This window comes from Galeopterus variegatus, unplaced genomic scaffold, assembly GCF_000696425.1.
Source record: "Galeopterus variegatus unplaced genomic scaffold, G_variegatus-3.0.2 Scaffold164, whole genome shotgun sequence".
NCBI lineage: Eukaryota > Metazoa > Chordata > Mammalia > Dermoptera > Cynocephalidae > Galeopterus > Galeopterus variegatus.
Genome location: NW_007726275.1, coordinates 32,786 through 45,093, shown reverse-complemented (window position 1 = coordinate 45,093; position 12,308 = coordinate 32,786). Strand labels below are relative to the sequence as shown.

Genomic DNA, 12,308 nt, shown 5'->3' with positions numbered 1-12,308 from the left:
AATGACAGTAAGAATGGCATTCTATTTCTCACAATTTCGCAATATTCACTTAAGAAAGAGCTCATTTGTCAATTTGTTTTTCCCTTAACAAAACTCGGCACACCTCACAACCAGAGATAACTTTTTAAAAAATGTTAACTACATTTACTTATTGAATAAACACAGCCAAGTCAGAAAACGGGGACTGTACTGGTATACTCAAGGTAACACTAAGAAAGAACGAGCTACTTCCCTGATGTTTCAGAGTAAGCTCTGGTAATTTCCTCCTACATTAACTGCATAAATCAGAACAGTCAAGAGCATCCAGGATTTCAAGTGTCAGCTGATAGAATCAGTCCTCTGAGATACCCAGGCTGCCCAGTCCACTCCCGTGGACTCCTGTATTTATAAAGGTGTGGGCTGCTTTGCTGGCATTCCCAACTCATTTCCACAAATGCTTTAATGAAAGGAAGCAGAGCCTAGTCAGTTTCCCTTACTGTGAATCTCCTACCTGGCTACTTCTTCAGTTGCTTTGCAGTGTTGGTAAATCCCTGGGAGGAATACTCCCTCTCCCGTTGCCTGTCTGATTGTGTTCCCCTGTAGAGAAAGACCCCTGTGGGTAGAATCTGTGCCAATCCCACTTGAGAGGTCGAGCAACCCTGTGGCCACAGAACTTCCTGGACTTCCCATAGCCCAGGGCTCTAATAAACAGAAATTCTGCCAACCGTGCTGGGCCTCCTGCAGTAAGCAAAAACTTTCAGATTAAGATGAAGAAATGGATGACCTTTATTTTGTCAGCACCGCACTCTCCCGAGTGAGCCACAGGCCGGCCCCACACGACCTTTATCTTGTGTGTTAAATCATCCTATGGGAATTTAATTACAGCAAGAATTAGAATTATTTTTATTAGAGAGTTGGTTTTTTTCAAGGAAAGGTTCTTGATAGTTTTTGAAGCAAATTTGATGTCTTTCAAAGAGTTGTTCATCCCTAATTATGTTTTTTAACTATGCCATATTATGTGAATAGGGAGCACAGGCACTTCTTAAAAATCTTTAAGTCACACCCTAGGTGCTTCGAAGCTGCTTCAGGCATGGCGCAAATGTGGGTGACAGTACAGGTTCCCCCTTAATCCCAGCTAACTTCCTAAAGGGATATATCCTTCCCCACAAAGATGGCTCTCCTCCACCAACGTTTTCAGAACGCAGAAGAACGGCACTGATCACAGCTCAGCAAATCCAAAACTGCAGCAGGACCAACAGCTCAGTACACATCTTAGTTGTCCTCTTCAATAAAATCCAACATCTACACACAAACCAAAACCCGGTTCTGAAACACAGAGCAAAGCCGGGGCTACCAACTGGTTTTCAGAACACATCTTGAAAACTAGAATGGGAAAAATGACTTAGACAATTCAGAGGGCCCCACCATTAATATATTATTGAAATATCCCCCTAACCAAGTTACTATTTTTTTGGTTGCTATTGAAGCTTATATCTCTAAATGTAGAACTTTTAGGGAAAGTAACTTCTCTCTGAATTCTAAATCATTATCAGGGTATAATAAAACGAACCTAAATGCTCAGGTCATTAAGTGTTTATTAAATCAGAAATCACGGGGCCAGCCTGTGGCTCACTCGGGAGAGTGCGGTGCTGATAACACCAAGGCCCTGGGTTTGGATCCCATATAGGGATGGCCAGTTTGCTCTGGGTGAGCGTGGTGCTGACAACACCAAGTCAAGGGTTAAGATCCCCTTACCGGTCATCTTTAAAAAAAAAAAAAAAAAATGATAAATCAGAAATCACAAATGAAGTCACAACTTGTTTGCTATAAAAGTTATGTGATAATACAGGTATTAAATTGCTTGTCTAATTATACCATTACAGCTCCTTTTTCACTCCATTATCCTCACACAATTCTCTCGGTATCCAGGCATACACAGGCATCCAGTTACTAAAATTTCCAGCATGACTGGAACGTCCAGGTAAACAGTAGTGGGGTACAAGAGAGGCTATGGGGCCCCTCTTCAAATAGCTTCGACAAAATAAATGGCCATAAGTAAAAAGTGTCCCTATGCTTTGCTATAATAAGACTCAAACACAGGATTCCAGGAATTCCACCTGTTTCCAATTAGATACCAGAATTGCTTGAGTGTTTAAACTACATTCAGTTGCTACTTACAGAAAACAATTCTTCTGGGTTTTTTGAACATTTTAAATATGTTAAAATAAGATTAGGGGTCTGGTTTAAACAATCAGAGGCAGAGAAATTTCAGCTGAAACTAAAACTATCTCTCTGCTGTGATAATGCAGAGCTTCAGACAAAACAAAAGAACTAGACAGGCAAATTTCTGTCTGACAAATAAAAATCAGACTTTTCATAGGGAGAGCAATTATATTTTTGAAAGTTATATGTTGAACAATTTTAAATAGGTTTTAAATAATTTCTATAATAACTTATGATCCTGTATATTAGAAAAACTTTTATATTAACTTTTACATAGCATTTGTTGTATATATAGTCCATCAGATACACCTGTCTTTTACATAAGTGACATTTACATGAGCCAAATGTGTGAACTATGAAAAATGGAAGCACAGGTAGGAATTTAGCTTAGCTCTGTAGGATTTTTCATAGGATGAATTTGTCTTTTTAAAAAATTTACAAGTTTTCCCCTAACAAATCTGTCCTTCCTTCATTTCACTGTGGATGTTCTTTGTGCTTTCCAAATGAGCCGAAATGAACAAGGATTTTCTACATCTAGCCTTTTCTCCACTAAGGCAGAGAACGTAAGCTCAGCCTCAGAACAGTTTTGACTGTTAACTGCTTATAGGTACCCGCGAGGGACAGCACCAGAGTACAAACTATTGTTTCTGTACAGCTCCCACATAAATCCTGGTAGGTTTGTCTTAATTGTACAGCAATGAGAGAGGACTTTTTAAACAGCCATTAAAGGTCTTGGGCTCAATAGGTAAGCCAGACAGCATTTTTAAGGTTAGCTCAGCAGATTAGGAGAGAATTAATTCCTGAGGGGATGGGGCTGTTTGCCCCCTTTCCCTTTCCCACTTTCGTATATTAGCTAACTACTGATGATACATGAAATTGGGGGTGTGGGCAAAGGGGTCTCTGTGGACCCAACTTTATCAGGAGTTGCTGCATTAACTCTATCCCTTCACTGACTTACACCCTAAAAACAAAAACAAAACAAAACAAAACCATAGTTTCACACAGGAAAAAACTTTAATCAACTCCCGATGACCCTTACCCACACCCAATCTCAAAAACACCGATATTAAAAGTACCAAGAAAACAAATACAGGAGCAGCAAGCAGTGTAATTTGTTTTTTCGTTATTTTATAAAGGGTACTAGATGGGATATTTTAATTAAAATATACTTATGATGGAGAACGGGAACATACACATGTCCACAACAGAAAACAAAGCAACTAGAAAATGGACTTTTAGCAAAACTAAAATTGCTTTCTGATTTTGCAAAAGAGGATAACTTTTTAAAAGTTTACTTTTGCAGAGGCTCTTGAAGGGGGAGCACTGATCACCATGCAGAAATAATGCTCCAAAGGGAAGCCGGTCACTGGCAGGCCCCATCCCCGAAAAAGTTCAAAGCTCCACTAACGTACAGAGTTACATGAGCTTGTTTTAGAAAGTACCCTCTTTCCAAGAGTGTATTTAAAAGGTAAATTTATACAATGGTGTTTTTCTTATTTAAAAAAAAAAAGCCTGGTTTTTACAAGTCTGGGATAGAATAAAAACTTGTCCAACTAGTCTTAGCAACGCCAAAGCACTGAAGCTTCCATACCACAAGCCTTTGGGACTAAAAAAGAAACAAAATAGAACACAATCTTCAGAAATGCTCCTCCTGGGCACTTACTCTACCTCCCAAAGCAGCTTCAAGACCAACGAAGCAGAGGGACAAGGACGTAGCCCTGGTTCCCCAGGTGGGTGAAGAGGCCCTCATCTACCTGATCTTACCTGGACCTTGCTGACATCTCTCACCCGGATTTGTCTAGCTGAGACCCAGCCTCTTCACCCTCAGGTGGCAATGCCACAACCTACACAGGACTCTGCCAGCAACCCGATCTTAGCATAAAGGGGTCTGGAAAGATGAGAAGAGTCTGAAACTAATGAATTCTCTCTCAAACTGCAGTCTCATTGGTTCACTGTCTGTGGGAATAGAAGACACTCAACCAGACACTAACACAAAAGGCCTCCGCAGGGCCCAAAGAAAGAACCAGTTTGACCTTATACTTGAACTCTGGTATTCCATATTCAACTGAAGTTTTCAAACATGTCATGAAGAAGCGGCCATAGGAAGTCACCTAAGGCCAAATTGTTATCCACCACCAGCAGGCAACGCATGCTCAGTAAAGAGAATGATGCTCAGATAAAGGATTTTGGTTTGTTTTCTTAAGATCAACATAAAGTTCATTCAAGTAACTGACAAGGAAACTTTCAATCAAATCCTGAAGCCACACAGTTAAATCAGTTAAATAACAACCCCATGATCCCCTGAAGAAGTAGCTATCACTGGAGGGGGTGGGGGGTGGGGGCTACAAAGAATTCATAAAATCCAATAACTCTCTAGAAACCAAATCCATTTCCTAGGCAGTTTTGCCAGAATGCTTAAAAAATAAATTTCATTGAAATTTAAGCTAGGATGTCACATTTAGGAAAACACGAGAAAAAAAATTAAGGTTTGTCTCTTAAAACTCCACAACGGGTTTTACAGTAAGCACAGGAATTAAATTATGGTAAAAGGGAGCTATTTTTACTAAAACAGGGTAGACCAATTTATCAAAAATGCCATTCGGCTGTGTTCATTACATTCAGGAATCTAATTTACACAATAGACATTTTGGCGTAATCTATTTTAGTCAATAAATACTCAAACTCCTTTAAGTTTTAATCTTATCGGAAATGCATATTTCACATAGTCTTCTTCCTAGTTAATCGAGAAATTTGAGGAAATTTCATAACAACTATGAGTCTGCTTTATCGTTCTTACGAAGGCAAGGGCAGAAAACAAGCATATACAATTAAAGTTGTCAGACTTCATTTATATATGTTTTAATCTCATCCGCTTCATTCCATACAAGTCTGCATCTGGAGTTCATCTGCTTTACTCCTAAAGGTACCTTAGGTCACTGTCAGCAGTCCTCCGGGTTAGGAAAGTTCAGCCAAGTTTACCTTTTAGGCACACCTTAAGAGTTGGGAGCAGTAGCTGTTCCCCTAGTAAACTGCGAGACCCCGGAACGCCAGGACGCCCTGGGCCCTTCTAAACTGCAAGATATCCCCACGCCCCCCCACGCGCGCACCCCAGCGCTCACGGAGCTTTTGGCCCACAAGCCGCTCACCTTCAACTTGGCTCCGGCTACGCACAACATCCACCTGGCAGAGTCCCGGGGCTGTCCAGAAGCAGCGAGCGCGAGGCTGGCACGTGCGGGGCGGACCCCGAGGGCGCGTCGCTCCTCTGGGTGAGGGGTGGCAGGCAGGAACGCGCCCCCTGGACACGGCGGCAGCTTAGGCACGGGATGGGGAGCCCCGACACGATCCCCCCACGGCGACCGGGGCTCGGCGCGCGAACCACCGCCTGGCCCGCCACAGACCACAGGGGCCCCCCGGGCTTTGCTTTCGAGAACCCGACCCGGGACCTCGCAGCGCCCCTTTCGCTCGCCCTCGTGCAGGGCGCCAAGCGCGCGGAGCCGCTGAGACCACCTGCCCGAGCCCCGATTCCTCTCGACCCAGGCCCACGGCAGCGTGGGGGAGCGAGGTGCGCTGGCCGCGGGCAGAGGCACAGCGACCCCTCTGCGCCCAGCCAGCACTCGGAGACCGAGGCGGCCAGGAACAGCGTTTCATGTTGGGGAGAGTGGGGTTGGGGGGGAAACCAGCTCTGACCCTAATGTCGCTGAGCACGTTAATGTTCCACACTCGGGCCGCGCAGTCCCTGCGAAGCACGAAGGCGCAGCGGAACGGCGGTGGCGCAGGGGTCCCGGCAGCCCCCATCCGCCCAAACTGCTCCAGCTTAGGCCACGACAGGAAAAGTCTTGGAGCACAGTTCTGTGTCCCCCCGCACCGCTTCAGCGGAACGGCCCAAGAAACTTCCTGCGGTTCAGACACCGCGGTTTTTACTCCTTTGAGTGCAGAAACTTGGAGAGTGTGGGTGCGCTTACTTAAAACAGAAAGCATGGTCCCATGTTTACAGAAATGCTAAATTTTTAACTTAAAGATAAGTTCTCTTTTGATTTCTTAGCAGAAACCTGGCAAAAGCACAGGTTTTGTGATCGTCATCTTTAATTGATTATACACACACGTGCGAGTTTCAGTTTCCAGTAGGAATATTGTACTTTTACTCTCCCGCACTTCATTTAATGTGTAATTAGTTAAACAAATCCCCAAATTCCTTAATCTTCAAAATTATATGTAAATAAAATATGTATGAAATACAAAATAAAACATGTAAACGGAAAATAATTGCTTTTCAACTGAGTTCGAGGGTTTAGCGCTGATTAGTGGAGTGAATTCGGCATTTTTGAAGGAAGGGACTGGAAATGAAAGTCCCCGATTTTTAGAGAATCTCAGGTCTCGGCCCGTTGGCCAGCGGCCTGTTTCATCAAGGGGAAGCTTCTGAGGCCGGGAGGGGTTCACTTTGCGTTCTCATGGCAGCCTTGACTCGCGGGAGGGGCAAGAAGCAGGTGGGTTGGGAGCGCGCGGGTGTTGGGGGCGCGTCGCGAGCCTCGGCCCCAGATGCTGTGACGCCACGCCGGGTAGGGCACTACAGAGCTCGGGTGGCCGAGGGCTGCCTGGGGTGGGGCGCCGGAGCCCGCGCGAGCAGCCAGCCCGCGGTCGCGCTGCAGCTCCGACCGCACCGCCCAGTAGAGGGCAGCGGCGCCCAGACACTCGGGTTCTCGGGTCCCCGTGCACGTGCCCACCAGCGCGCCCCGGCCCCTGCGCCTGGCCACTCCCTGTCCCAGAGCCAGGCTCCTGGTGGGAAGCGGCATGGCCATCTCAAGCCATTCCTGACCCGATGAAATGTCACTTCTAACGATTCTTCCCCCATCCCACACTTGGGAGTAGCCTGCCCTCCCTTCGTATTTGTGCGGTGGCAGGCAGGCGAGACCTGAGAATTGCCTTAAAGGTGGCTAGACATATAAAATGTGCATGGGCTTTAAAAAAAAAAAAAAAAAAAAAATCCTCCCGTGGGAAAGCTCAAGGAAGGATCAGGGAAATGGTTTGGATTTGGTGCAGATGTTCTCAATCTAATTATCGTGTCGATCCCCTGGGTTTGAACCAAAAAAGTGAAATATATATGACCTGTGTAATACTCCAGAAGTACATCTGGTTGGAATTCAAGGTTCTGAAGCCACAGCAATATTTTAGAAATAAATTTGATGAGTATTAAATACCGTTGTTACATTTCTGGTTATATTTATATTATTTACATGCTAACCTGACTTGGTAGAGAAAAACTACATTGGATGACCCAGAGGTTAAGCATTATTTAAATAAAATTTAGATTTCTTCTACTAAAGTTTTGGGTTATGCAAGCCTTATTGCTCTCCATAGAGGGAGAGAAAAAGTTTAGAATAACTTTGCCAGCACCGCACAATGTTACCATTTTAAAAGAAAAATCACTGGAGATAAACTACTGACCAAAAATTGTCTTAGCTAAGTGAAGTAATCAGTAAGGATCTAAAACAACAACAAAAAATACTTTTAAGAGTACGTTTTATTTTTCTTGAGCATGTATAGACATAGAATAATAGCAAATTATATCTATTTTCAAAGACCATTTTCTTTCTTTTTTCAGATTGGTTTTCAGCCTCACCATTGTAAAAGCTCAGGAGCCCCCACTGACATCCAAATATAGTGTACTACACAGCTGTGTACTGTAGAAAATATATAGAAAGTGGGAAGGTTTTAGGACCTAGATTTCCACTGGTATCTACAAAAATATTACAATAATGACTATGACCTCCCAGAACACAGCGCGAGAAAGGGGTGTGTTAGCAAGATAACTGACCCAGTACAGAGAAGCACCTTGACTCGTAATTGATATTACTTAGAATGAAGAACAAGAAAAATGATACAGAGGTATTTGGTCACTTTTTCATGTGCAGGCTCTCCCTTTAGGGGAAGAAAGCTCACAGTTTACAAGTACATGACTAACTCGCCACCCCAAGCTTTCAAAATCGAGTTCCCAGTAATCAGATGGGGAGACTTACCAAATGTTTGTTCCTGACACCTTTAAATGAAATACAGCTTAGCACCAAATAAGGCAACTAAACAACTCATATATGAGCCCAGAATATCTACATCTCTTTTCTTACGCACTTTATTTTGCCTGAAAAAAAATGAGTGGCCACATTGGGGGGTATGATAATACTAATTAATGTAACTTACAGAAAATTGTAAAGCACTTTTAGGAGTTCACTCTTCCCTATCCTAGCATTGGTGGTTTCTCCTCTCCCCAGTTATTTACATATAGTTTATTAAATCCATTAAGGTAAAAATGGGCAAATTCTCCAAAATACCATATGAGTTGATTATTACTAAATTGGTCCTCTTTCAGTAGCCCCAATGCATTGTGTTGTTTTCTAAAGATTCAAATTTAATAATTGTTCTAATATACTTAACGTAATTCCTTGAAGGAATTTGCCATCAAGAATTTCTTCCAAATTGAAAAATGTCTTACACTGTAGGGCATTATTAAAAAAGCCATATTCTTTATCCCTCATGAAAGAGTCTTTATGTTCTGATATCTTATTTATTATAGACTCATGAAATTAAGTTTTACCTAGAAACCTTATCCCCAGGAAAAATTGGGGAGTAATCTAGAGTTTTTACCAAATTATAAAAAATTTTAAAAATCCAGAAATCTATTCTATGCAATATGCTTCAAAGGAAAAATCAAGACATTCATTCTAAAACCTTAATTCATTTTCTGAATATTTTTTTTATTCAAATTACTGGTTTTGAACAGTTTTCAACAAGAAATATTTTAGCTATCCAGAAACAATACATAATTCTAAATGCTTTTGTCATAATTTATTCACAAATAAACATAAAGACACAGCTATTTTGATGAGTGGTAAAAACCAATCATACTCTTAGTAAGTCTATGGGGAATCTCAATTTTACAAATAAAGAGGTTCACAATTATGTCAAGGTATTCATTCAAGGTGACTGGATTTGTAAATTTTTTATATTTGGTAATATCTATGACCAGACAGAAATTTTGAGACACTTTGAATTTAAAAGGCTTTTTCCTTAAATTAAAAGATTATGAATAACAGAGGGAAATTATTTTTCCTTTCGTCTTTGGGGACTGCTTTCCAGAACCATTTGGCATAGGCTGCTGGAATAAATACAGAGAAGATTCCAGATTCTTTTATTTTTTTGAGCTCAAGAAAACCAAACTACTTTTAATTGTTTTGTTTTTAAAATAATACTTTCTGTTAATTATTTCTAAGTACACTATTCACTGTACTATGTAAATACCCACCAAATAAAAGTACACATTTTGCTACATGTAATTACATGCATAGTGCATAATTCACCTCTATACCCTAAATGTATGTGTAGTTATATAATTGTACCAAGAACCTGCCAAACTTGTAAGAACAAACTATAATGATTTCTAAACAGTAGACGCTCCTGTTCACCACCTTCTCAGCCTGTCTCTGGTGACAGCATTTTCAGTCTCTAATACCCTTTTTGGAATCTTCAAAGACTTAATTTCTGGCCTACCGTTTAACCCCGCCTTCCACTTCTGGACAGCATATGTTGACGACACTTGCTCTAGGTATCTTTCTACACCTCTAATGATTACATTCTGTTCTCCTCCGCTTGTCTTAAACAAGGAAGCTTGCAGCTTGGTCTTTCAGATGGAGGTGACTTACACTTTGAAAATACATCTGCCTTAATAGACTGAACTGCTCGTTGCTTTAGGACTTCCAGGTTTCTAAAAGGGTACCTGGAGCCTTTCGTTACCCCACACACTTCCAAACCCCACTTCACCAGCCACTTACCCCTGGCTCCAGTCTCTTTCTACCAAACTTATATGCTAAAATAAATCTTGTTATTTAGAGTTTATTGGAATATCACCTCTCACTTTTCCCTTTTTACCTCCTCCTCATCATGGGACGCCCACGTAAATGTCATATTACATATTTCCTGTACACTGTTAAAATAAATGACATCCTATATGACTCTCACTGATGTCATTGTGAATCACTAGAAATTAATAGTGTGCATTGTCAGTAGCATGAAAGGGCTTGAAATATGTAAAGCACTTTATAAATATTATTATCTTGCTTATTGTAAAGTTCAAGTTCTCTGCTAAGATCTTATATTAATTCCTTTTCTTTCCTCCTGGGAGTTATGAGCCATGTGCATTCTATTTATATTGAGCTTTCATTATTAATATTGCTCTTATAAAAACAGTTGGCCATCCAATATTTTAAATGCACAACTGTGTCCCTGGTGCCAGGACCTATAGGGCATATACATGGTTTTGGGTTTTTTAGTTGTATTCACAATGCAAAGCAAAACATGGTTTCCTTTCTCTACAAGCTCTTTTAGGACATATCTCTGCATTTGTACATGTGGAGTTGAATGAAGATTTGTTTTCGTGAAATGTAATTAGATTTTCTTTTGTCATAAGCACTGTCAGATTGTATATTATTTTTTTCCTTAGTAAGTGTGGTTTGTAAGATTTTGAAAGCTTGTTCCAATAGAAAATAGGGAAGCTGATATTTCTGGCATGAGTAGAAAACTTTTTTCATTCCCTTGAGCTTTGTTCACATTAAATAGTTGATCTAGTGTCAGTTTTTGAGAGTCTGTATTATAAATAACTTTCGAGGTTTAAGGATCTACCTTTAACCAGGGAAGAATTTCAGAGGATGTCAAAATTTTGCTTTTCTGTGAGAGAGGTGGGTGGTCGAAGAAAGAAGCCAGAAAAGTGGGCCGCTAATCTAGCAACTATTTTTTCTCATTAAAATATTCACACACATACACACTTGTATAAGCTGAAAAGCATAAATGTTAAAGAAAAAAAATAAAATGCAAATATTTTCATCACAGATGTATTTCTGGTAACAAAACAAATCAAAAACACCCAAATAGAAGGACCTAAATGTGCAACAATATGGGAATTATTAAATAAGTGGTGAAATATTATGTAGCCACTAAACATTATGTTTAGTAAAATATGTAGTGACATGGAAAAATGTTTTTATATGATAAAAAGAGAGTAGGATACAGTAAGAGATCAACCACAAAGAATAGCATATTCTGCATACACACAGAATTCCGAAAGAAAACTATCTGAGATGCTAACAGTGGGTGTCTCTGGATGATGAATTTTGGGGTGACTTTTATCTTCTCTTTTCTGTATTTTATATATTTTCTACATGAGCATATACTATCTTTATAATGCAGGATAGGAAATATTATTTAAAATAAGGATATGATAGACTCTATGTCATTTCTTTAAATGATAATTTAACTCTAACCTAGAAGGGGATGTGTGATCTAGTGATTACAGTAGACAATTGAAAACAGAGAGGGAAAATCGTTGTCCTAATTTTGCCACTGAGTCACTGTTTGACTTTGCCTCAGGTTTCCTGCCTGTAAAATGGGAATAATTAGTACTTTCTTGTAAAATGCTTTTGAGCTCTCCAAGGAAAGATGCTGTAAAGATGCAAAGTGTTGTTCTATTAGTGCTAATTGAGGTGAATATAAAATACAAAGGCATTTGAGAGAAATTGAAGTCATTATGGTCCAGTGGAGGAAGGCTCAGCATGTACAATGCAAAATGACAAACTGTGGAGGATCGTTGTGTTCTTTAAAAAGGTTTTTTTGAGACAGGTGAGAATATCATCAATAATGCTGAAAAGTCCATTGTCCAATCACCAAATGCTACGTGCTGAGCAAAGCACCGTGTCAGACACGATAACGAAACGCAGGAGCAGCAGACAAGGTCCCTACACTTAGAAGCTTACAATTTAGTTGGGAGTGGGAATAGGACAATAACATGTGGGGGGAAAAAAAGATTTCACCTTAAGCACAAGACTGACAATATCCAGAAAAGGAACTGATCATATGCTAATGTGTGCCCTAGCATTAGCATTGATCTGAGCAGAAAACTGAGATTCATTCTCAGTTTAGATGAACAAAAGATTTCAGAGATAAGAGCTGCTGGATAGGGCAGGATTTAAAGAATGGAGAGAAAGACAGAGGATATTTAGGACTGGAAAAAGCAGGTACAACACAGCACAGGCTGAAGCCATATGGCCTGGGGGGGGGGGGGGGGG

General features: G+C 40.7%; 1 protein-coding gene and 1 pseudogene across 1 annotated transcript in view; both read right to left on the bottom strand.

The window, feature by feature from the left end:
• Window positions 1–5,409, bottom strand: part of CUX1 (cut-like homeobox 1) — a 347,657-nt gene extending 342,248 nt beyond the window's left edge. The window contains exon 1 of the mRNA XM_008594606.1: window positions 5,349–5,409. Coding sequence (XP_008592828.1) covers window positions 5,349–5,378 — 30 coding nt within the window. The 5' untranslated portion in view covers window positions 5,379–5,409. The remainder of the gene's footprint in view (window positions 1–5,348) is intronic.
• Window positions 5,410–6,635: 1,226 nt separating this feature from the next.
• LOC103610421 overlaps window positions 6,636–12,308 on the bottom strand; it is a 35,839-nt pseudogene continuing 30,166 nt past the window's right edge.